We start from the raw sequence: 25,592 nt of genomic DNA, 5'->3' as shown, positions 1-25,592 counted from the left end.
CAGTGTCTGCCAGGTCTCTCTAGCCCAACGGTGAGCACAGGGAGTTTGCGCAGGTCTCCTACCTGGCATAACCATTCTCCCTTCTAGCCCCCCCCCAAAAAAATGTTTGGGCTGCTTTTCCGGCTTCCAACCGCGTCGTGGTGCTGCCTCCTCATACCAGCGCCTCTCCGCTTTAGCCGCATCTATTTCTTCCTTGGGACGGCGATATTCTCCAGCCTGAGCCCAGGGTCCTTTACCGTCTAATTCCTCCTCCCATGTCCAATTCTTCAAGTGGTGCAGCCTCTCCCACTGCAACTGCTCTTCACGATTAACAGGGATAGTTGGCTCAGGTCTGAACCCTGACTCAGCCACTCTCTCTCTGTGCCCTCCCCCAATAAATAATTGGGGGTTACTTTCGGTTTTCGCTCTGCGTCGCTGTGTTTTCCTTTTTGACTCTTCGCACTGCTGAAGCGAATCCCAGGCGGGCTCCTGCACTCTCTCTGGGTCAGCCGCCCACCTGTCGATTTCTTTCCACGTCGTATACTCCATGCCTTTACCTTCCATAACGTCCTCCTTTCGCTCCTGCCAGTTCACACACTGCTCGGTCCGTGAGAGGTAGGTGTTTCTGTAACGGCGTTCGTCTGTTGAAAGAACAGAGTCGGACCGAAATGCAGCGTGTTGGTTACTCATGACTTTAATGAAAGAACCCGGTACATGAAATAACTGATACTAACTACAAAAACAACAGAACGGAACGTGAAACTAATTACAGCCTATCTGGTGACTACAACACAGAGACAGGAACAAACACCCACGAAATACAAAGCGAAACTATGGCTCCCTAAATACGGTTCCCAATCAGAGACAACGAGGATCACCTGACTCTGATTAAGAATCGCCTCAGGCAGCCAAGCCTATACAACACCCCTAATTAGCCGTGATCCCAAATACTACAAACCCCAATACGAAAACAACATATAAACCCATGTCACACCCTGGCCTACCCAAACATATAACAAAAACACAAAATACAATGACCAAGGCGTGACACATCTAGGAGTGCCAACAAAGAAGATGGTCAAAGGTAATGAATGTTTTATATTTTATTTGTGCGTTTTGTGTAGCGCGGACTATGCTAATTATTTTGTTTACGTCCCCTGCGGGTCTTTTGGGGTGTTACATGCTATCAGATAATAGCTTCTCATGCTTTCGCGGAAAAGCATTTTAAAAATCTGACTTGTTGCCTGGATTCACAACGAGTGTAGCTTTAATTCAGTACCCTGCATGTGTATTTTAATGAACGTTTGAGTTTAACGAGTGCTATCAGCCTTTAGCGTAGCGCATTTGCATTTCCAGATGTCTAGATGGGACGCCTGCTTGTCGCGTAGGAGTAAGAGGTTGTGTTTCCACCCTTAACCTATATAAAGCAACTATTTCAGGTTAATTAAAGTTAATTCCTTTCGCCTATACAGGGGCGACTAATCATTCAAATTAATTAATTGATTAAATCTGTTTTTACCAGCTCAATCCTATTTAGGGAAACAGCATATTTGAAATTCCACCTTCACTGGAACCTTGTCGATTTTAGCTTGTGTAAACAGTGACCTCTGCTGGTGAAGAATCGCCAGAAAATATTTTAAAATAATACGGCTTGCTTGGATTGTACAGTGCCTTGCGAAAGTATTCGGCCCCCTTGAATTTAGCGACCTTTTGCCACATTTCAGGCTTCAAACATAAAGATATAAAACTGTATTTTTTGTGAAGAATCAACAACAAGTGGGACACAATCATGAAGTGGAACGAAATTTATTGGATATTTCAAACTTTTTTAACAAATCAAAAACTGAAAAATTGGGCGTGAAGATCTGGCTAACACTTATAACAAAGAACGTGAACAAACTCTTGACCAAGTCCGTATTCTAAAGGAACAACTCATTTTAGTCAAAACGAAATACGATGAAATCCACGCAAAACTAGATTAATCTGATGAGCTAGCTAGTAACAGGGGCAAGCAACTTGATTCCCTGCAAATGGTTGTGAATGAAACCACTCAAAGCAATAATGTCCTATTCCAAAAGCTGCAGACCAAAGATGATCAGTTAATGAACACAATGACCAAGTTGGATGACAAAACAGCAGAACTCCTTGAAGTCGCTGATTTAAGCTTTTAAATTATATATGACACTTACTTGTATGTTCATGAATGTTTAATATTACAATTTTGTCATTTGAATTTGTCGCACTCCAGCTTCACTGGATGTTGTCGATTTTGATCCCGAGTTGGGTAAGAACATGGTCCATCTTATTGAGGTGATGTGAACAAGTCTCACTTCTCATGAGAACGTCGTCCACATAGATTATCATCCCGCTGGAGGCTGCGTCTGGCATTGCCTTGTGCAGGAAGATGTTGAACTCTGAGGGGGAGTTCGCATACACAACCGGGAACAATTGAATGTGAAGAGCTTGTTTGAGAACGAGAAAGCCAACTTGTGATGGTCACGAGGGTCGACTGTAATGGTCCAGAAACCGTTCGCCACGTCAACGGTGGAGAAGTACTTGACATTTGCCACCTTTGGCAATTCTTGGTCGTGCTGTGTCATTGACATACAAGACAATGGAACCAGGTTGTTGAGTTGTCAACGGTAAGACGACATTTACCCGTTGGTTTCAGAACAGGCCACACGGGAGCATGGAAGTATTGTTACATTCCTTGATTATCCGTTTAGCTAATAGGGAGTAGATAATCTCTTGCACCACTGCGTATGCTGCGAGCGGAATTTTGTATTGTCTCACAAACGTAGGAGCTGCTCTAGGTGGCGTAGGAATACACACCACATGAATGCCCATAACACAGCAATCCAGCGAGTCTGTTGACCAAATCTCAGCGAGTCTGTTGACCAGATCTGATGTCTTTCCATGTCATTGACAAGAGCGTCAGCCTCCAACAGTAGTTGTACTACCTGTGCACGAAACCAGGATATGGTTCGGCGACATTGTACAAGTCTTCATCGGGTGGTGACGGCATGACTTTCCTACCAATCCTTGACTTCGGGGATGTCATTTACAAAATAGCCTCCAACACTCTACTCAGCAAATTGGATGCAGTCTATCACAGTGCCATCCGTTTTGCACTCACGAGACTCCCATTTACACAATAAATGTTTGTTTTGTTCGATAAAGATTCTCTTTATGTCCAAAGACCTCCATTTGGTTGGCGCATTTTGTTCAGTAATCCACAGGCTCGTGTGGTCACGACGGGCAGACAAAAAATTCCAAATAGCATCCTTAAAGTTCGTAGAAATGTGTCAAACGTTTTTTATAATCAATCGTCAGGTTGTTTTTACAATTAAATAATCGATAATATTTAAACCGACGGCAGCCATTTCAATAGAAGAGAGAAAGAAAAGGTCTTGCTCCCGGCACTCGTGCATGCACAAATCTGACATCTGACTATCCACTGACGCGATGTGATCACTTTCGCTCATTTTTCACAATAAAAGCCTGAAACTATGTCTAAAGACTGTTCACATCGCATCAAGAAGAAATCTGGTTGATATCCCTTTAAATGGATAGGCTTGCAATGGAAAAGAGTTTCAGAATAACAACAATTCCTCGATGGATTTTCCTCAGGTTTTGCCTGCCATATCAGTTCTGTTATACTCACAGACAATATTTTGACAGTTCTGGAAACTTAAGTGTTTTCTATAATAACCTGTCAATTATATGCATATTCTAGCTTCTGGGGCTGAGAAATGTTACTTTCGGCACGTTTTTCATCCAAACATCAAAATACTGCCCCCTAGCCTAAAGAGGTTAAATTCCTCAGCAACAGCTCGTGAACATTCCTGCATTCAGCATGTGAAATGGCACTCTTCCTCAACTTCATATATCTGTGGTATTGTATTCTGCACATTTTAGTGGCCATTTGTCCCCAGCACAATGTTCTCCTGTGTAATGATCATGCTGTTTACTCAGCTTCTTGATATGCCACACTTGTCAGGTGGATGGATTATCTTGGCAAAGGGAAAATGCAAAACAGCGAATTGAGAGAAAGATTTTTTATATTTTTTATTTCAGGTCATGAAACCAACACTTTAAATGGTGATATTATTGTTCAGTGTAATCCCCCAGGTGATGCAGCATCAAAAGGTAATTTAATTAATGCCATAATTTGCATATTTAGTAACTTTTCGGTTAAAGACCCAATGCTCTAACCACTGAGCTACCTGCTGCCCCATAGGGACTAGAATTACAACAGAAATGCTGTTCGTTGCAGCTGAGATGCTGATTGTATTCTACACAAGAGGTAGTCCAATATTTACATGTCTTGAGTTAGGGGGAATGTATTTAAATTGTTCTTTATACGTGTCTGTTAACAGATGTGATGTGTGTGGTGTGAATGTGAGTGTGCCTGCATGTGTTATTCATAAATAATTTGTTAGAAAGAGAGCTCAATGTAATGATAATTACACTATTTGTGAATGTTGTGAAAGTCAAAACTATATTGTTAAGTTAAGGCAAACACACAAGACAAATCTATTACGAAATCAAATTATCGTTAAGATAACATTGTGTTTATGGTAAATGGGGGTCTAACCATAAAACATTGAAATGAATGTTGTGTTATTAAAATAGCATTGGACACAAAAGGCACCGGATTGTAGCAAAGATCCACATTGTTATACCCTCTGCGGATAAAGAACTGGGTCCAATTAGAAGCACTTCAAGATAACAGAAAGGCACAAAGAATCAGTCATGGTGTCAATTTCTATCACTGCACTTTTTATTCATAAAGTCACACTTGTCTCATCTCTCCTTTCTGGACAACCTCAATGAAGTGTAAGCCACACCAGTGTAGATGCCTTTGGATGGGAAGACCAGCTGACTGCCATTCATGCAGGTGACTTTCACTTTGGCCCTGTAGTCGAGGTCGATATTTGCTTTCCACATTGTGATCTCAACATCCATGATCTTCCCTGGTGGGATCTTCACGTTGATGGTACCTGATTCTGTTATGGTCTCTGTCTTCTGCAGGCTGGTGGATTGCTCCACTCCCACGGTCAAGCTGAACCCTGATGACACCTCGACCAGATCCGGGATCCCTGCTTTGACCGATACATTCAAGGTCGATTCTATCTTGTTGCTGACGGACCAGGAGGAAGTCTTGGTCAGCGTCTTGATGTATGTAATGGACTTTTCTACAACCAAGGAGGTGTCGTTCTGGTGAGACACAGATGTCACATATTCTTGGGTCACCTAAAATGAACAAAGATACTAGTTGTTCAAACAAGACAAAGACAATTTATTAACTGATAATAAATTTTTAAAAGCCAACAATAATAACGTGTGCCATCTGGGACTGATGCGTAAATAAAAAAATAAAAATATAAGTGTTGTTGCTATTTTACTGACTAAGGACAATTAAACATAAGGCATGACTGTCCTAGAAATGAGATCCCTGATGAAGGTCGACCCCCATATTGGATTACATGTTTTAAAGTGGACAGCCCCCTTAATGTTAGTGCATCGGTAGAGTATTCCTGAGCTGACTACACACGTCTTTGGAAGAGCTCACCTGGGGTTTATAGAGGGACAGGGTGGGATACTCCATGTCAGTCATTACGGACGACTTGATGGTGTTGATGAAGAGGAAGCCCATGCAGTCGATGTCTGAGCCAGACCTGCCCTGCAGCCCCAGGCAGATTCCGGACCCCACATCTATGGTGTACTCAGTCTTCAGTGGCCAGCTGGTCATTTTTTCAAAGAACTCCCGGTTCTGACTCGTCACGAATTTGATGGCACCCAGACGTGTGCCGGCACCGTTACCCCACAGAGACAGCTTGGTGATGCGCTCGCCGAGGTTGAACTCAAACTCATTGAAAGTGTCCGCATCTCCAAAAGTCGCTCCTTTCCCGTCGGTCAGCTCCACCCGCACAGCTTTCACCTGAGAGCCTCCCACCGCCACTCCGATCTTCTTGATGGTGGCACCGTTGTCCATGCCATGGAATTCAAAGTAAGTGCCTCCTCCACCACCAATGAAATGCAGTGTGGTTGCCATGTGTGTGCGCGTCACGTAACCTCAGATACAAATTTGTACATATCAATTTAAGAAGCCTCCAACTCAAAGGAACTGATTCAGACATTCAAAGCCACAGAGTCCCTCTCCTACTCCCAGCACGTCTCACTACATCCTGCTGTTTCTCCTGAACACCACAGAGTCCCTCTCCTACTCCCAGCACGTCTCACTACATCCTGCTGTTTCTCCTGAACACCACAGAGTCCCTCTCCTACTCCCAGCACGTCTCACTACCTCCTGCAGTTTCATCCTGATTAACTTGGTGACTTGTGTAATGAAACATGGTGTAAGTGAGCACGTCTAAAATTAATTCTGATGTTGCTATAATTACAAAGAATCATGAATATGAATGTTGCAGATTCCACTTCAGAATGTGGGTTGGTCATGGCCCTGGAACTCACCTTTCCAAACAAAGTTTCCCCTTTGAAAAACCTTAAATAATAAGATTGAATTTGATTAATGTATTACAATATTCATAGGTATGCATTTATATATTATGACACGGTCTAATATAGAACAGAGTCTGTCAACCTTTTAAAGCATCTGTCCAATGCTTTAGTCAAGTAACACCTAAAACATGACTCAATAAAAAAAAATCAAGTTTACGATTTCAAAGATCAAAAACAGTCCTTTTGACATACGTCTGCAGGACAAGCAACAAAATACTTTACAATATACAACCCAACAACCAAACACAGGACATACCAAGAAGCTCTCCCTGAGCAACACAGGACATCAAAGAAGCTCTCTCTTCCTAACAAGGGAACACTGGCTTATAAAGCTGCAGAAGGAGTTTGTAATTGCCGACAGCTGTATCCCTTAATGAGAGGGCGGGATCAGAGCTCCAATCTGCACTGGGGCCGACCAATCAGCTGCTTGGGGGAATCCAGGAAGCCATTTCCTGAAATATACATATACACAAACCCACAACACAAAAACTGGGGAACGTAACAGTATTCAAGATGAAGAGACAGCTTGATGTAAAGCACTACACTCAACAGTCTACTCACCTCATATTAAACATCATACTAACATCATACTTTTCAATTCAAAACAGAACAATAGGAGGCCAAAGTCAACCATGTGAAAACAAGGCAACATTAAACATGTCGTCCCCCACGAATGATGCTGCCGTGCCTCCTGGGCCAATTGACTTATTGTGTGTTACTAACACATTGCAGTTAAATACCATAACTCCCACCTTGGAGCAATCAGTGTAATTTTGTAAATGTTGGATCTCTATGGCAAGATGAATCATTCACCCAAGTTTTGTCAAAATCAGCCCAGTGCTCTCAGAGATATCTTGTTTTACTAAAGTACAAACAAACATACCAACAGACGGACAGAGACAGATCCGTAGTTCCCTCCCCAATTTCATCGTGGGGAACAACAAACCCATACCATGCTTGTTCAGCTACACTTTATAACTGATTAAGAAACTGTTTCAGAATATAGGAAACAAAAACATATATATATATATATATATATATATATATGTTTTGTTCATTATTTGGTCAAAATAAAACGTTGCTCTCAAATATTTCCTCATATAGCAAGATTAGTTATTTAGGGACATTGTGTAATTACATAGAACGATATGCAGGCCTCAGTGTTAAGGATGGCTAAAGAAGATAGTAATTGAAGTAAACTAATAGGTTTGATTCAATATGCAATAAACCTGTTTAAGAGTCAAGACTCTTCAAAGTTCAATTGTTTAACACCAAAGACAACAGTGGAATACGTGTCTCTGGAGTGGAGAAGCACTCTTTCATAAATCAGCAAAACTCCCCCCACGCCCATACAAAGATATGCATCAGTAGTTTTCTATTGAAATTGACACAAATCCTTTGACCCTAATTAAGACATTGTATTGTGCTAATCATGACAAACGTGTATCAACAGTTTCAACCACTCTTGGTGCCACTTCCACTTCCTCCTCTTGATATTTGAGCCAGAGAGCATATCGGTGGTTTCCAGTCACTAACCAAAACATGTTCACTAATATGCAACAGCACCTTTCTCTACTCATACTATACACTGTCGTGACGTTGTTATAGTTAATGCGGCGACTGTTGCTCATCGAATGATTATAAGTTTCTAATTAATTGATTAACTGAATCAAGCAATTAATAACTCATTAACTTGTGGCACCATGGGACAACTAGTTTTTATTGAATTTCCATTTGTCACGCCTTGGTCATTGTATCTTGTGTTTTTGTTATATGTTTGGGTAGGCCAGGGTGTGACATGGGTTTATATGTTGTATTTCGTATTGGGGTTTGTATTAATTAGGAGTGTGTATTAGTAGGGGTGTGTCTAGTTAGGCTTGGCTGCCTGAGGCGATTCCTAATTGGAGTCAGCTGATTCTCGTTGTCTCGGATTGGGAACCGTACTTAGGCAGCCTGAGTGCGCGTTGTATTTCGTGGGCGATTGTACCTGTCTTAGTGTTAGTCACCAGATAGGCTGTATTTGTTTCCATCGTTTGTTGTTTTCATTTTTTCAGTTATTTCATGTACTGCATTAGCTTCATTAAAGGTCATGAGTAACCTACACGCTGCATTTCGGTCTGCCTCACTTCAAACAACAGACGAACATCAAGTGAGGTCCTTCAGGAAAACATGTAACATCAAGTGAAGTCCTTCAGGAAAACACGTAACTCCACAACCTCAAAAGGAATTCCACAAGAACAAAGGTAATCCTCCAAGACAAAGGTAAATCCACAAGGTGGTATGTATAGCATAAAGCCTCAAAAGATACTCAAAAATAAATAAACAAGAACAAAAACAGAATTCCACGAGAGTCCACCGGGATCAACAAGAGTTCACAGAATACTAGGGCTGGGTGCTAACATACAAACACAGAGCAAAGAACTGAGGAAAACTAAGGGTTTAAATACAATCAGGGGAAACGAGGCACAGGTGCAAATAATAATGGGGATCAAGGGAAAACAAAAGGTCAAAAAGCACAATGGGGGCATCTAGTGACCAAAAACCGGAACAACCCTGGCCAAATCCTGACATTCTTAAACACTAGAAAAACCGAATGCATGCTTTTCAACCATTCGCTGCCCACAGCCGCCCGCCCGACTAGCATCACTATTCTGGACGGTTCTGACCTAGAATATGTGGACAACTACAAATACCTAGGTGTCTGGCGAGACTGTAAACTCTCCTTCCAGACTCATATCAACCATATCCACTCCAAAATCAAATCTGGAATCGGCTTCTATCCGCCACAAAGCTTCCTTCACTCACGCCACCAAACTTACCCTAGTAAAACTGACTATCCTACCGATCCTCGACTTCGGCGATGTCATCTACAAAATAATCTTCCAATACTGGATGCAGTCTATCACAGTGCCATCCGTTTTGTTAACAAGGCCCCTTATACCACCCAACACTGCGACCTGTATGCTCTAGTCTGCTGGCCCTCGCTAAGTAATTCGTCTCGAGACCCGCTGGCTCCTGGTCATCTAAGTCTATGCTAGGTAAAGCTCTGCCTTATCTCAGCTCACTGGTCACGATAACAACACCCACCTGTAGTATGTGTTCCAGCAGGTATATCTCACTGGTCATCCCCAAAGCAAACACCTCCTTTGGTCGCCTTCCTACCAGTTCTCTGCTGCCAGTGACTGGAACGAATTGCTAAAATCGCTGAAGCTGGAGACTTACATTTCCCTCACTAATTTTAAACATCAGCTATCTGAGCAGCTAACCGATCACTGCAGCTGTACATAGTCCACCTAATCTACCTACCTGGTCGGATTCTTCTGTTATGCAGGTGAGTGAGGACCCAAAAGCGGTTTAACAGAAACAGAGTCTTTTAATGTTCAAACACAGGGAAAACATAAATCCTCTTCAGATGTATCGGTTGACTAGTCCCCTTCTAGCAGTAGAGGAGAATAGCAGGGCTAGCGGCAACTGACTGCAGGTCCCTCCGGGTAGGCGCGGGCCGTAGAGGACAGAGGCACCTGATCAAACGCAGCATCTAATGAAGAGCCAGATTACGACAGGACAGAACAAGGGCGAAGCAAACGAGAATCCGACAAAGACAGAAGCAGAAACAGAGAGAGAAATAGAGACCTAATCAGAGGGAAAAGAGGGAACAGGTGTGAGAGAGTAAACGAGGTCGTAAGAGGAGAATGAGGGACAGCTGGGAGAAGGAAAGGGACCATAGAGAGAGAGAGAGAGATAGAGGGAGAGAAGGTAACCTAACACGACCAGCAGGGGGAAACGAAGAGAAGAGAAAGAACAGGAACAAGACATAACATGACAATACATGACACTCCAGTGTTAATCTGCTATAATGTAATTAATTCGCTACTATGGCCTATTTATTGCCTTACCTCCTCACGCCATTTGCACATACTGTATATAGACTATCTTTTTTCTATTGTGTTATTGACTGTACGCTCGTTTATTCCATGTGTAACTCTGTGTTGTTGTTTATTCCATGTGTAACTCTGTGTTGTTTTTATTCCATGTGTAACTCTGTGTTGTTGTTTGTGTCACACTGCTTTGTTTTATCTTGGCCAGGTCGCAGTTGTAAATGACAACTTGTTCTCAACTTGCTTACATGGATAAATAAAGGTGAAATAAATTAAATTAAAAAAGAGAGGCACAACATTGTGATCATAGATATTCATATTTAGGGTCTTAAAGCACATAGTTCAAGAATAGGGCAATACAAATCATGACTACACTACCAATGATGCAGCTGTTGCATTGCTTGCACAGTACAGGGGAGCATCTCTGTAAGTAAAATAAAACCCTTGTATCTACATTCAATAATGAAGTTTGAATGCTTCAGGTTTTAGGTGTTTCTTGACTAAATCTGAGTTAGTTTTAATTGGACACTTGATAAAGTTAACAGAACCTGTTCTATATTAGATAGTGTCATAATATATTAATACATACCTGTAAATACTAAAGCCTGTCTTAAAGAATATTGTACTATATTATAATATATTAATACATACCTGTAAATACTAAAGCCTGTCTTAAAGAATATTGTACTATATTATAATATATTAATATATACCTGTAAATAATAAAGCCTGTCTGAAAGAATATTAGACTATATTAGTACATACCTGTGAATAGTGCAGCCTGTCTTAAAGAATATTGTTCTATATTAATTAATTTCAATCTTTATTCTTTCAGATATTTCAAAGCAGCAACTTTGTTTGGAGAGATTAGTTTTAGCACCATAAACAACCTCATATTCTGATGTAGCATCTATTACATTCATACTCATCATTAAAGGGAAGGTTATCATATTATAATGTAGCATCTTGTAACATTCATACAGAAACAGCAGGAGGTAGAGTGGGAGGTGCAGGGAGTAGGAGAGTTACTCCATGGTGTTGATGAGGAAGAAACAGCAGGAGGCACATGTTTAGCAGATGTTAATGCGAGTGTAGCAAATTGCTTGTGATTCCAGTTCCGACCATGCAGTAATATCTAACAATTAATCTAACAATTTCACAACACCTACCTTATACACACACAAGTGTAAAGGAATGACTAAGTACATTAATGTACTTATGAATATGTACATAAAAATATATATGGATGAAATATGGATGAGCGATGGCCGAATGGCATAGGCAAGATGCAGTAGATGGTATAATCAGGTTATTTACAACTGGGGCTGGAGTGAACCTATAGGAGGGTAGCTCTCCAGGAACAGGGCTGTAGTGAACCAACAAGAGGGTAGCTCTCCAGGAACAGGGTTGAAGAGCCCTGCCCTAGACTGATGTGTTGCTCGACCTCTAGTTCCTACCATGAGTCATTATATCCCTTAGTTATTGTTTGATCCTTTTATCTTGTTCTTTCATTTCCTGTTGGTGCTTTGAATGTCTGAATCAGATCTGAGTTTGAGTTGGAGGTTTCTTAAATGTATCTGTACAAATTTGTATTTCAGGTTACGTGACGTACACACACACTTAACATGGCAACCAGACTGCATTTGATCGGTGGTGGAGGAGGCAGTTCATTTGAATTCCACCGCATGAACAACGGTGCCACCCTCAAGAAGATCGGAGTGGCGGTGGAAGGCTGCCGGGTCAAAGCTGTGCGGGCGGAGCTAGTGGACAGGCGCGTTGCGACCTTTGGGAATTCATACACTTTCAATGAGTTTGAGTTCAAACTCGGTGAGCGCATCACCAAGCTGTCGCTGTTTGGTAACGGTGCCGGCACACGTCTGGGTGCCATCAAGTTCATGACGAGTCAGAACCGTCAGTTCTTTGAAAAAATTACCAGCTGGCCACTGAAGTCTGAGTACACCATAGATGTGGGGTCTCGAATCTGCCTGGGACTGTAGGGCAGGTCTGGCTCAGACATCGACTGCATGGGCTTCCTCTTCATCAACACCATCAAGTCGTCCGTGCTGACTGACATGAAGTATCCCACCCTGTCCCTCTCCAAACCCCAGGTGTGTGTAGACAGCTCAGGAAAACTCTACCGATGCTCTAACATTAAGGGGGCTGTCCACTTTATAACATGTAATCCAATATGAGGGTTGACCTTCATCAGGGATCTCATTTCTAGGACAGTCACACACACATACAGACACATTAGTTACTATTGTTGGCTTAGTAAAAATCAATTGATCAGTTCCTCACTGATGATTAGTTCTAAAACTGTCTTTGTCTTGTCTGAACAATTTGTATCTTTGTGTGTTGATTTTAGGTGACTCCAGAATATGTGAAATCCGTGTCCCACCACAATGACACCTCATTGGTTCAAGAGGAGTCCATTACATACAGCAAGACCCTGACCAAGACTTCCTCCTGGTCCGTCAGCAACAAGATAGAATCCACCTTGAGTGTGTCGGTCAAAGCAGGGATCCCGGATGTGGTCGAGGTGTCATCAGGGTTCAGCTTGACCGTGGGAGTGGAGCAATCCACCAGCCTGCAGAAGTCAGAGACCATAACAGAATCAGATACCATCAAAGTGAAGATCCCGCCAGGGACGACCATGGATGTTGAGATCACAATGGTGAAAGCAAATATCGACCTTGACTACAGGGCCATAGTGAAAGTCACCTGCATGAATGGCAGTCAGCTGTTCTTCCCATCCACTGGTGTGACTTACACTTCAGTGAGGATATCCACAAAGGAGAGATGAGTCAAGTGTATGACATCATGAATAGTATGCACAGTGATAGAACGTGACACCATTACTGATTATTTGTGTGCCTTCTCTGTTATTAAGATCATCTTTGAGTGATTCTGATTGAACCCAGTTGACTCAGCTCTTTATTTCTGTCTCAGCAGAGGGTATAACAACAGGTGGGTCATACCTACAATCCGTTGCCTTTTGTGTCCAATGACATTTTATCACTAAAATGGTTCTGAGATTCCAAGTGAAGTTCAATTGTTTAACACCAAAAGATGCAACAGCTGAATATGATTGGTGAGAAAACCTGAGTGCCCTCCCCTCTGACCTTCTCCACCAATGTGTACAATAAAAAGGTACTGCTGAGATTTGAACTCAGGATCTCCTGTTTACTAGACAGGCACTTTAACCAACTAAGCCACAGAACCCATAAAAGTCATATATGTTGCAGATGTGAAGACCCACACCTATTTTTATCAAACCAGTCTCATTAATTTAACCCACATCTCTGTCTAGCAAAATCACATCACAAAAGAGATGTATTTTACTAATATTGGTCATTCGAGGACAGCACATTTTTCATTTGGGTCTCGAGATGAATAAACTCGAATCTCTGACATGGATTCATGAACTATGATTTGGGAACCAAAGCAGTTATTAACATGTCATAGGTGGGTCGCGAGATATGAGTAAACATTCAGAATCATACACTATTTCTTCATAATGTTGGTCGTTCGAGGACACTGCATTTCTCATTTGGCTCTTGAGCTTAAAAATGGTAAAAACCTCTGAAACAGCAGGTGAATCAGTTTGTGTAAGTAATTAACCTACGATATGCTGGGGAACTTTGTCAAAAGGCAGAGTTGCTGAGTTTCTAAGCTTTCAGAGTAAGTCTTAACATGTTCAAATTACATTGCAGTGCCGTGACCCGCATTCAAACCGGGGTTGCTGCGGCCACAACACAGAGTACTAACCACGATACGATCACGGCTGGCTACAAGAGGTGGCTTTGTAAAAACCTACATAGGCTGTGAAAGTGATGTGCACAAGCTGGCTAAACACTTTTCATATTGGTCTCGATAATGAGTAAAGTGAAGAAACAGTCGAGCTTTACACATTCAAAAAGTGCCCTTATTCCGTGACATTGGAATATCTCAATTGAATCCTCCTCACATCATCTCAAATTCGATTGATGAGAAAACCTGAGTGCCCCTCCCCTCTGACCTTCTCCACCAATGTGTACAATAAAATGCATTAAAAGGTACTGCTGAGATTTGAACTCAGGATCTCCTATTTACTAGACTGGCACTTTAACCAACTAAGCCACAGCACACCTGAATGCAAATAATGTCGCAGTTTTGAAAACCCACACCTATTTGAATCAAACCAAGTGTATGTAATTGTGATTGACGCTGTAGGAGAGAGGAATAACGTCGCGGGAGAGACAAAAAGTGAGTAAAAAACACCCTAAGTATGTTTAGAACTAAAATTGAACTTTCTTCTGTCGATTCTTGTCTTTTTTCTGAATACTCACTAAATATAGCGACAAAGTCGCTAAGTTGGCAACACTGGTGAGAGGTGGGTAGCGAGATATCAGTTATCAATTGTAATCACATACTATTTCTTCTTAATTATGGTCATTCAAGGACAGTACATTTTTCATTTGGGTCTCGAGATGAATAAACTCAAGAACCTCTGACATAGATTCTTAAACTATGATTTGGGACCCAAAGCGGTTATTAACATGTCAAAGGTGGGTCACGAGATATGAGTAAACATTCAGAATCATACACTATTTCTTCATAATGTTGGTCGTTCGAGGACACTGCATTTCTCATTTGGCTCTCGAGCTTAAAAATGGTAAAAACGTCTGAAACAGCATAGTAAGTCTTAACTCGTTAAAAAAAAACTTCTAAAATTAATTTGCAGTGCCGTGACCCGGATTCGAACCGGGGTTGCTGCGACCACAACGCAGAGTACTAACCACTATACGATCACGGCTGGCTTCAAGAGCTGACTTTGTAAAGCCTACGTAGGCTATGAAAGTGATGTGCACAAGCTGGCTAAACTCTTTTCATTTTGGTCTCGATAATGAATAAACTGAAGAAACAGTGGAGCTTTACACAGTCGGTAGGTTTTTTCACATTCGAAAAGTGCCCTTTTTCCGTGACATTGGAATATCTCAATTGCATCCTCCTCACGTCATCTAATTCTCTAAACCCATTGGTGAGAAAACCTGAGTGCCCTCCCCTCTGACCTTCTCCACCAATGTGAACAATAAAAAGGTACTGCTGAGATTTGAACTCAGGATCTCCTTTTTACTAGACAGGCACTTTAACCAACTAAGCCACAGCACCCATAAAAGTAAAATATGTTGCAGATGTGAACACCCACACCTATTTGAATCAAACCAGTCTCATTAATTTAACCCACATCTCTGTTTAGCAAAATCGCATCACAAAAGAGATGTCTTTTACTAATATTGGAAACAATACAGACAACTTCAATTGTCTAGCAACAGGGTTTCTTAAGCTACGTTTCGGGACGCAAAGTGGACCTGAGCATGTGAGAGGTAGTGTTGCCAAATCATCAGTAAGGAAAGTAGCTATTGGTGGTCCTAAAAGTAGCTAGAAGTCGCTAAATGACATCATCACATAATTTTCATAATTGGCCGAGTGGATGTAATTGTGATTGACGCTGTAGGAGAGAGGAATAACGTCGCGGGAGAGACAAAAAGTGAGTAAAAACACCCTAAGTATGTTTAGAACTAAAATTGAACTTTCTTCTGTCGATTCTTGTCTTTTTTCTGAATACTCACTAAATATAGCGACAAAGTCGCTAAGTTGGCAACACTGGTGAGAGGTGGGTAGCGAGATATCAGTAATCAATTGTAATCACATACTATTTCTGTCACGAGATATGAGTAAACATTCAGAATCATACACTATTTCTTCATAATGTTGGTCGTTCGAGGACACTGCATTTCTCATTTGGCTCTCGAGCTTAAACATGGTAAAAACGTCTGAAACAGCATAGTAAGTCTTAACTCGTTAAAAAAAACATCTAAAATTAAATTGCAGTGCCGTGACCCGGATTCGAACCGGGGTTGCTGCAACCACAACGCAGAGTACTAACCACTATACGATCACGGCTGGCTTCAAGAGCTGACTTTGTAAAGCCTACGTAGGCTATGAAAGTGATGTGCACAAGCTGGCTAAACTCTTTTCATTTTGGTCTCGATAATGAATAAACTGAAGAAACAGTGGAGCTTTACACAGTCGGTAGGTTTTTTCACATTCGAAAAGTGCCCTTTTCCGTGACATTGGAATATCTCAATTGCATCCTCCTCACGTCATCTAATTCTCTAAACCCATTGGTGAGAAAACCTGAGTGCCCTCCCCTCTGACCTTCTCCACCAATGTGAACAATAAAAAGGTACTGCTGAGATTTGAACTCAGGATCTCCTTTTTACTAGACAGGCACTTTAACCAACTAAGCCACAGCACCCATAAAAGTAAAATATGTTGCAGATGTGAACACCCACACCTATTTGAATCAAACCAGTCTCATTAATTTAACCCACATCTCTGTTTAGCAAAATCGCATCACAAAAGAGATGTCTTTTACTAATATTGGAAACAATACAGACAACTTCAATTGTCTAGCAACAGGGTTTCTTAAGCTACGTTTCGGGACGCAAAGTGGACCTGAGCATGTGAGAGGTAGTGTTGCCAAATCATCAGTAAGGAAAGTAGCTATTGGTGGTCCTAAAAGTAGCTAGAAGTCGCTAAATGACATCATCACATAATTTTCATAATTGGCCGAGTGGATGTAATTGTGATTGACGCTGTAGGAGAGAGGAATAACGTCGCGGGAGAGACAAAAAGTGAGTAAAAATCACCCTAAGTATGTTTAGAACTAAAATTGAACTTTCTTCTGTCGATTCTTGTCTTTTTTCTGAATACTCACTAAATATAGCGACAAAGTCGCTAAGTTGGCAACACTGGTGAGAGGTGGGTAGCGAGATATCAGTAATCAATTGTAATCACATACTATTTCTGTCACGAGATATGAGTAAACATTCAGAATCATACACTATTTCTTCATAATGTTGGTCGTTCGAGGACACTGCATTTCTCATTTGGCTCTCGAGCTTAAACATGGTAAAAACGTCTGAAACAGCATAGTAAGTCTTAACTCGTTAAAAAAAAACATCTAAAATTAAATTGCAGTGCCGTGACCCGGATTCGAACCGGGGTTGCTGCAACCACAACGCAGAGTACTAACCACTATACGATAACGGCTGGCTTGAAGAGCTGACTTTGTAAAGCCTACATAGGCTGTGAAAGTGATGTGCACAAGCTGGCTAAACTCTTTTCATTTTGGTCTTGATAATGAATAAACTGAAGAAACAGTGGAGCTTTACACAGTCGGTAGGTTTTTTCACATTCGAAAAGTGCCCTTTTTCCGTGACATTGGAATATCTCAATTGCATCCTCCTCACGTCATCTAATTCTCTAAACCCATTGGTGAGAAAACCTGAGTGCCCTCCCCTCTGACCTTCTCCACCAATGTGAACAATAAAAAGGTACTGCTGAGATTTGAACTCATGATCTCCTGTTTACTAGACAGGCACTTTAACCAACTAAGCCACAGCACCCATAAAAGTCATATATGTTGCAGATGTGAACACCCACACCTATTTGAATCAAACCAGTCTCATTAATTTAACCCACATCTCTGTTTAGCAAAATCGCATCACAAAAGAGATGTCTTTTACTAATATTGGAAACAATACAGACAACTTCAATTGTCTAGCAACAGGGTTTCTTAAGCTATGTTTCGGGACGCAAAGTGGGCCTGAGCATGTGAGAGGTAGTGTTGCCAAATCCTCAGTAAGGAAAGTAGCTATTGGTGGTCCTAAAAGTAGCTAGAAGTCGCTAAATGACATCATCACATAATTTTCATAATTGGCCGAGTGGATGTAATTGTGATTGACGCTGTAGGAGAGAGGAATAGCGTCGCGGGAGAGACAAAAGTGAGTAAAAAACACCCTAAGTATGTTTAGAACTAAAATTGAACTTTCTTCTGTCGATTCTTGTCTTTTTTCTGAATACTCACTAAATATAGCGACAAAGTCGCTAAGTTGGCAACACTGGTGAGAGGTGGGTAGCGAGATATCAGTAATCAATTGTAATCACATACTATTTCTGTCACGAGATATGAGTAAACATTCAGAATCATACACTATTTCTTCATAATGTTGGTCGTTCGAGGACACTGCATTTCTCATTTGGCTCTCGAGCTTAAAAATGGTAAAAACGTCTGAAACAGCATAGTAAGTCTTAACTCGTTAAAAAAAAAAACATCTAAAATTAAATTGCAGTGCCGTGACCCGGATTCGAACCGGGGTTGCTGCGACCACAACGCAGAGTACTAACCACTATACGATCACGGCTGGCTTGAAGAGCTGACTTTGTAAAGCCTACATAGGCTGTGAAAGTGATGTGCACAAGCTGGCTAAACTCTTTTCATTTTGGTCTCGATAATGAATAAACTGAAGAAACAGTGGAGCTTTACACAGTCGGTAGGTTTTTTCACATTCGAAAAGTGCCCTTTTTCCGTGACATTGGAATATCTCAATTGCATCCTCCTCACGTCATCTAATTCTCTAAACCCATTGGTGAGAAAACCTGAGTGCCCTCCCCTCTGACCTTCTCCACCAATGTGAACAATAAAAAGGTACTGCTGAGATTTGAACTCAGGATCTCCTGTTTACTAGACAGGCACTTTAACCAACTAAGCCACAGCACCCATAAAAGTCATATATGTTGCAGATGTGAACACCCACACCTATTTGAATCAAACCAGTCTCATTAATTTAACCCACATCTCTGTTTAGCAAAATCGCATCACAAAAGAGATGTCTTTTACTAATATTGGAAACAATACAGACAACTTCAATTGTCTAGCAACAGGGTTTCTTAAGCTACGTTTCGGGACGCAAAGTGGGCCTGAGCATGTGAGAGGTAGTGTTGCCAAATCCTCAGTAAGGAAAGTAGCTATTGGTGGTCCTAAAAGTAGCTAGAAGTCGCTAAATGACATCATCACATAATTTTCATAATTGGCCGAGTGGATGTAATTGTGATTGACGCTGTAGGAGAGAGGAATAGCGTCGCGGGAGAGACAAAAAGTGAGTAAAAAACACCCTAAGTATGTTTAGAACTAAAATTGAACTTTCTTCTGTCGATTCTTGTCTTTTTTCTGAATACTCACTAAATATAGCGACAAAGTCGCTAAGTTGGCAACACTGGTGAGAGGTGGGTAGCGAGATATCAGTAATCAATTGTAATCACATACTATTTCTGTCACGAGATATGAGTAAACATTCAGAATCATACACTATTTCTTCATAATGTTGGTCGTTCGAGGACACTGCATTTCTCATTTGGCTCTCGAGCTTAAAAATGGTAAAAACGTCTGAAACAGCATAGTAAGTCTTAACTCGTTAAAAAAAAAACATCTAAAATTAAATTGCAGTGCCGTGACCCGGATTCGAACCGGGGTTGCTGCGACCACAACGCAGAGTACTAACCACTATACGATCACGGCTGGCTTGAAGAGCTGACTTTGTAAAGCCTACATAGGCTGTGAAAGTGATGTGCACAAGCTGGCTAAACTCTTTTCATTTTGGTCTCGATAATGAATAAACTGAAGAAACAGTGGAGCTTTACACAGTCGGTAGGTTTTTTCACATTCGAAAAGTGCCCTTTTTCCGTGACATTGGAATATCTCAATTGCATCCTCCTCACGTCATCTAATTCTCTAAACCCATTGGTGAGAAAACCTGAGTGCCCTCCCCTCTGACCTTCTCCACCAATGTGAACAATAAAAAGGTACTGCTGAGATTTGAACTCACTAGACAGGCACTTTAACCAACTAAGCCACAGCACCCATAAAAGTCATATATGTTGCAGATGTGAACACCCACACCTATTTGAATCAAACCAGTCTCATTAATTTAACCCACATCTCTGTTTAGCAAAATCGCATCACAAAAGAGATGTCTTTTACTAATATTGGAAACAATACAGACAACTTCAATTGTCTAGCAACAGGGTTTCTTAAGCTACGTTTCGGGACGCAAAGTGGGCCTGAGCATGTGAGAGGTAGTGTTGCCAAATCCTCAGTAAGGAAAGTAGCTATTGGTGGTCCTAAAAGTAGCTAGAAGTCGCTAAATGACATCATCACATAATTTTCATAATTGGCCGAGTGGATGTAATTGTGATTGACGCTGTAGGAGAGAGGAATAACGTCGCGGGAGAGACAAAAAGTGAGTAAAAAACACCCTAAGTATGTTTAGAACTAAAATTGAACTTTCTTCTGTCGATTCTTGTCTTTTTTCTGAATACTCACTAAATATAGCGACAAAGTCGCTAAGTTGGCAACACTGGTGAGAGGTGGGTAGCGAGATATCAGTAATCAATTGTAATCACATACTATTTCTGTCACGAGATATGAGTAAACATTCAGAATCATACACTATTTCTTCATAATGTTGGTCGTTCGAGGACACTGCATTTCTCATTTGGCTCTCGAGCTTAAAAATGGTAAAAACGTCTGAAACAGCATAGTAAGTCTTAACTCGTTAAAAAAAAAAAAAACATCTAAAATTAAATTGCAGTGCCGTGACCCGGATTCGAACCGGGGTTGCTGCGACCACAACGCAGAGTACTAACCACTATACGATCACGGCTGGCTTGAAGAGCTGACTTTGTAAAGCCTACATAGGCTGTGAAAGTGATGTGCACAAGCTGGCTAAACTCTTTTCATTTTGGTCTCGATAATGAATAAACTGAAGAAACAGTGGAGCTTTACACAGTCGGTAGGTTTTTTCACATTCGAAAAGTGCCCTTTTTCCGTGACATTGGAATATCTCAATTGCATCCTCCTCACGTCATCTAATTCTCTAAACCCATTGGTGAGAAAACCTGAGTGCCCTCCCCTCTGACCTTCTCCACCAATGTGAACAATAAAAAGGTACTGCTGAGATTTGAACTCAGGATCTCCTGTTTACTAGACAGGCACTTTAACCAACTAAGCCACAGCACCCATAAAAGTCATATATGTTGCAGATGTGAACACCCACACCTATTTGAATCAAACCAGTCTCATTAATTTAACCCACATCTCTGTTTAGCAAAATCGCATCACAAAAGAGATGTCTTTTACTAATATTGGAAACAATACAGACAACTTCAATTGTCTAGCAACAGGGTTTCTTAAGCTACGTTTCGGGACGCAAGTGGGCCTGAGCATGTGAGAGGTAGTGTTGCCAAATCCTCAGTAAGGAAAGTAGCTATTGGTGGTCCTAAAAGTAGCTAGAAGTCGCTAAATGACATCATCACATAATTTTCATAATTGGCCAAGTGGATGTAATTGTGATTGACGCTGTAGGAGAGAGGAATAACGTCGCGTGAGAGACAAAAAGTGAGTAAAAAACACCCTAAGTATGTTTAGAACTAAAATTGAACTTTCTTCTGTCGATTCTTGTCTTTTTTCTGAATACTCACTAAATATAGCGACAAAGTCGCTAAGTTGGCAACACTGGTGAGAGGTGGGTAGCGAGATATCAGTAATCAATTGTAATCACATACTATTTCTGTCACGAGATATGAGTAAACATTCAGAATCATACACTATTTCTTCATAATGTTGGTCGTTCGAGGACACTGCATTTCTCATTTGGCTCTCGAGCTTAAAAATGGTAAAAACGTCTGAAACAGCATAGTAAGTCTTAACTCGTTAAAAAAAAAAACATCTAAAATTAAATTGCAGTGCCGTGACCCGGATTCGAACCGGGGTTGCTGCGACCACAACGCAGAGTACTAACCACTATACGATCACGGCTGGCTTGAAGAGCTGACTTTGTAAAGCCTACATAGGCTGTGAAAGTGATGTGCACAAGCTGGCTAAACTCTTTTCATTTTGGTCTCGATAATGAATAAACTGAAGAAACAGTGGAGCTTTACACAGTCGGTAGGTTTTTTCACATTCGAAAAGTGCCCTTTTTCCGTGACATTGGAATATCTCAATTGCATCCTCCTCACGTCATCTAATTCTCTAAACCCATTGGTGAGAAAACCTGAGTGCCCTCCCCTCTGACCTTCTCCACCAATGTGAACAATAAAAAGGTACTGCTGAGATTTGAACTCAGGATCTCCTGTTTACTAGACAGGCACTTTAACCAACTAAGCCACAGCACCCATAAAAGTCATATATGTTGCAGATGTGAACACCCACACCTATTTGAATCAAACCAGTCTCATTAATTTAACCCACATCTCTGTTTAGCAAAATCGCATCACAAAAGAGATGTCTTTTACTAATATTGGAAACAATACAGACAACTTCAATTGTCTAGCAACAGGGTTTCTTAAGCTACGTTTCGGGACGCAAAGTGGGCCTGAGCATGTGAGAGGTAGTGTTGCCAAATCCTCAGTAAGGAAAGTAGCTATTGGTGGTCCTAAAAGTAGCTAGAAGTCGCTAAATGACATCATCACATAATTTTCATAATTGGCCGAGTGGATGTAATTGTGATTGACGCTGTAGGAGAGAGGAATAACGTCGCGGGAGAGACAAAAAGTGAGTAAAAAACACCCTAAGTATGTTTAGAACTAAAATTGAACTTTCTTCTGTCGATTCTTGTCTTTTTTCTGAATACTCACTAAATATAGCGACAAAGTCGCTAAGTTGGCAACACTGGTGAGAGGTGGGTAGCGAGATATCAGTAATCAATTGTAATCACATACTATTTCTGTCACGAGATATGAGTAAACATTCAGAATCATACACTATTTCTTCATAATGTTGGTCGTTCGAGGACACTGCATTTCTCATTTGGCTCTCGAGCTTAAAAATGGTAAAAACGTCTGAAACAGCATAGTAAGTCTTAACTCGTTAAAAAAAAACATCTAAAATTAAATTGCAGTGCCGTGACCCGGATTCGAACCGGGGTTGCTGCGACCACAACGCAGAGTACTAACCACTATACGATCACGGCTGGCTTGAAGAGCTGACTTTGTAAAGCCTACATAGGCTGTGAAAGTGATGTGCACAAGCTGGCTAAACTCTTTTCATTTTGGTCTCGATAATGAATAAACTGAAGAAACAGTGGAGCTTTACACAGTCGGTAGGTTTTTTCACATTCGAAAAGTGCCCTTTTTCCGTGACATTGGAATATCTCAATTGCATCCTCCTCACGTCATCTAATTCTCTAAACCCATTGGTGAGAAAACCTGAGTGCCCTCCCCTCTGACCTTCTCCACCAATGTGAACAATAAAAAGGTACTGCTGAGATTTGAACTCAGGATCTCCTGTTTACTAGACAGGCACTTTAACCAACTAAGCCACAGCACCCATAAAAGTCATATATGTTGCAGATGTGAACACCCACACCTATTTGAATCAAACCAGTCTCATTAATTTAACCCACATCTCTGTTTAGCAAAATCGCATCACAAAAGAGATGTCTTTTACTAATATTGGAAACAATACAGACAACTTCAATTGTCTAGCAACAGGGTTTCTTAAGCTACGTTTCGGGACGCAAAGTGGGCCTGAGCATGTGAGAGGTAGTGTTGCCAAATCCTCAGTAAGGAAAGTAGCTATTGGTGGTCCTAAAAGTAGCTAGAAGTCGCTAAATGACATCATCACATAATTTTCATAATTGGCCAGTGGATGTAATTGTGATTGACGCTGTAGGAGAGAGGAATAACGTCGCGGGAGAGACAAAAAGTGAGTAAAAAACACCCTAAGTATGTTTAGAACTAAAATTGAACTTTCTTCTGTCGATTCTTGTCTTTTTTCTGAATACTCACTAAATATAGCGACAAAGTCGCTAAGTTGGCAACACTGGTGAGAGGTGGGTAGCGAGATATCAGTAATCAATTGTAATCACATACTATTTCTGTCACGAGATATGAGTAAACATTCAGAATCATACACTATTTCTTCATAATGTTGGTCGTTCGAGGACACTGCATTTCTCATTTGGCTCTCGAGCTTAAAAATGGTAAAAACGTCTGAAACAGCATAGTAAGTCTTAACTCGTTAAAAAAAAACATCTAAAATTAAATTGCAGTGCCGTGACCCGGATTCGAACCGGGGTTGCTGCGACCACAACGCAGAGTACTAACCACTATACGATCACGGCTGGCTTGAAGAGCTGACTTTGTAAAGCCTACATAGGCTGTGAAAGTGATGTGCACAAGCTGGCTAAACTCTTTTCATTTTGGTCTCGATAATGAATAAACTGAAGAAACAGTGGAGCTTTACACAGTCGGTAGGTTTTTTCACATTCGAAAAGTGCCCTTTTTCCGTGACATTGGAATATCTCAATTGCATCCTCCTCACGTCATCTAATTCTCTAAACCCATTGGTGAGAAAACCTGAGTGCCCTCCCCTCTGACCTTCTCCACCAATGTGAACAATAAAAAGGTACTGCTGAGATTTGAACTCAGGATCTCCTGTTTACAGGCACTTTAACCAACTAAGCCACAGCACCCATAAAAGTCATATATGTTGCAGATGTGAACACCCACACCTATTTGAATCAAACCAGTCTCATTAATTTAACCCACATCTCTGTTTAGCAAAATCGCATCACAAAAGAGATGTCTTTTACTAATATTGGAAACAATACAGACAACTTCAATTGTCTAGCAACAGGGTTTCTTAAGCTACGTTTCGGGACGCAAAGTGGGCCTGAGCATGTGAGAGGTAGTGTTGCCAAATCCTCAGTAAGGAAAGTAGCTATTGGTGGTCCTAAAAGTAGCTAGAAGTCGCTAAATGACATCATCACATAATTTTCATAATTGGCCGAGTGGATGTAATTGTGATTGACGCTGTAGGAGAGAGGAATAACGTCGCGGGAGAGACAAAAAGTGAGTAAAAACACCCTAAGTATGTTTAGAACTAAAATGGAACTTTCTTCTGTCGATTCTTGTCTTTTTTCTGAATACTCACTAAATATAGCGACAAAGTCGCTAAGTTGGCAACACTGGTGAGAGGTGGGTAGCGAGATATCAGTAATCAATTGTAATCACATACTATTTCTGTCACGAGATATGAGTAAACATTCAGAATCATACACTATTTCTTCATAATGTTGGTCGTTCGAGGACACTGCATTTCTCATTTGGCTCTCGAGCTTAAAAATGGTAAAAACGTCTGAAACAGCATAGTAAGTCTTAACTCGTTAAAAAAAAAAACATCTAAAATTAAATTGCAGTGCCGTGACCCGGATTCGAACCGGGGTTGCTGCGACCACAACGCAGAGTACTAACCACTATACGATCACGGCTGGCTTGAAGAGCTGACTTTGTAAAGCCTACATAGGCTGTGAAAGTGATGTG

General features: G+C 41.1%; 1 protein-coding gene, 17 non-coding genes and 1 pseudogene across 18 annotated transcripts; 1 reads left to right on the top strand and 18 right to left on the bottom strand.

The window, feature by feature from the left end:
* Positions 1 to 4,721: 4,721 nt before the first annotated feature.
* Positions 4,722 to 6,790, bottom strand: LOC124044987 (aerolysin-like protein). Its single transcript, XM_046364192.1, has 4 exons — positions 6,761 to 6,790; positions 6,457 to 6,487; positions 5,555 to 6,057; positions 4,722 to 5,235 (listed from the first exon to the last, which is right to left on the bottom strand). The coding sequence occupies exons 3-4, from the start codon at positions 6,035 to 6,037 to the stop codon at positions 4,786 to 4,788; spliced, it is 933 nt and encodes a 310-aa protein (XP_046220148.1). The 5' UTR covers positions 6,038 to 6,057; positions 6,457 to 6,487; positions 6,761 to 6,790; the 3' UTR covers positions 4,722 to 4,785.
* Positions 6,791 to 11,852: 5,062 nt separating this feature from the next.
* Positions 11,853 to 13,346, top strand: LOC124044988 (annotated as a pseudogene).
* Positions 13,347 to 13,530: 184 nt separating this feature from the next.
* On the bottom strand, positions 13,531 to 13,604 carry trnat-agu. Its single transcript has one exon. It is a non-coding gene; the product is annotated as a tRNA-Thr (tRNA).
* Positions 13,605 to 15,105: 1,501 nt separating this feature from the next.
* trnah-gug lies at positions 15,106 to 15,177 on the bottom strand. Its single transcript has one exon. It is a non-coding gene; the product is annotated as a tRNA-His (tRNA).
* A 282-nt stretch (positions 15,178 to 15,459) lies between these two features.
* trnat-agu lies at positions 15,460 to 15,533 on the bottom strand. The gene has a single exon. It is a non-coding gene; the product is annotated as a tRNA-Thr (tRNA).
* Positions 15,534 to 16,256: 723 nt separating this feature from the next.
* On the bottom strand, positions 16,257 to 16,328 carry trnah-gug. Its single transcript has one exon. It is a non-coding gene; the product is annotated as a tRNA-His (tRNA).
* A 281-nt stretch (positions 16,329 to 16,609) lies between these two features.
* On the bottom strand, positions 16,610 to 16,683 carry trnat-agu. Its single transcript has one exon. It is a non-coding gene; the product is annotated as a tRNA-Thr (tRNA).
* Positions 16,684 to 17,762: 1,079 nt separating this feature from the next.
* trnat-agu lies at positions 17,763 to 17,836 on the bottom strand. Its single transcript has one exon. It is a non-coding gene; the product is annotated as a tRNA-Thr (tRNA).
* A 726-nt stretch (positions 17,837 to 18,562) lies between these two features.
* trnah-gug lies at positions 18,563 to 18,634 on the bottom strand. Its single transcript has one exon. It is a non-coding gene; the product is annotated as a tRNA-His (tRNA).
* A 282-nt stretch (positions 18,635 to 18,916) lies between these two features.
* On the bottom strand, positions 18,917 to 18,990 carry trnat-agu. The gene has a single exon. It is a non-coding gene; the product is annotated as a tRNA-Thr (tRNA).
* Positions 18,991 to 19,716: 726 nt separating this feature from the next.
* On the bottom strand, positions 19,717 to 19,788 carry trnah-gug. Its single transcript has one exon. It is a non-coding gene; the product is annotated as a tRNA-His (tRNA).
* Positions 19,789 to 20,860: 1,072 nt separating this feature from the next.
* trnah-gug lies at positions 20,861 to 20,932 on the bottom strand. Its single transcript has one exon. It is a non-coding gene; the product is annotated as a tRNA-His (tRNA).
* Positions 20,933 to 21,214: 282 nt separating this feature from the next.
* On the bottom strand, positions 21,215 to 21,288 carry trnat-agu. The gene has a single exon. It is a non-coding gene; the product is annotated as a tRNA-Thr (tRNA).
* Positions 21,289 to 22,014: 726 nt separating this feature from the next.
* On the bottom strand, positions 22,015 to 22,086 carry trnah-gug. Its single transcript has one exon. It is a non-coding gene; the product is annotated as a tRNA-His (tRNA).
* A 282-nt stretch (positions 22,087 to 22,368) lies between these two features.
* On the bottom strand, positions 22,369 to 22,442 carry trnat-agu. The gene has a single exon. It is a non-coding gene; the product is annotated as a tRNA-Thr (tRNA).
* A 725-nt stretch (positions 22,443 to 23,167) lies between these two features.
* On the bottom strand, positions 23,168 to 23,239 carry trnah-gug. Its single transcript has one exon. It is a non-coding gene; the product is annotated as a tRNA-His (tRNA).
* Positions 23,240 to 23,521: 282 nt separating this feature from the next.
* On the bottom strand, positions 23,522 to 23,595 carry trnat-agu. Its single transcript has one exon. It is a non-coding gene; the product is annotated as a tRNA-Thr (tRNA).
* Positions 23,596 to 24,319: 724 nt separating this feature from the next.
* On the bottom strand, positions 24,320 to 24,391 carry trnah-gug. The gene has a single exon. It is a non-coding gene; the product is annotated as a tRNA-His (tRNA).
* A 1,077-nt stretch (positions 24,392 to 25,468) lies between these two features.
* On the bottom strand, positions 25,469 to 25,540 carry trnah-gug. The gene has a single exon. It is a non-coding gene; the product is annotated as a tRNA-His (tRNA).
* Positions 25,541 to 25,592: the final 52 nt, after the last annotated feature.

The sequence above is a fragment of the Oncorhynchus gorbuscha genome, linkage group LG10, assembly GCF_021184085.1.
Source record: "Oncorhynchus gorbuscha isolate QuinsamMale2020 ecotype Even-year linkage group LG10, OgorEven_v1.0, whole genome shotgun sequence".
Taxonomy (NCBI): Eukaryota; Metazoa; Chordata; class Actinopteri; order Salmoniformes; family Salmonidae; genus Oncorhynchus; species Oncorhynchus gorbuscha.
This window is presented reverse-complemented; position numbering and strand designations above follow the sequence as displayed.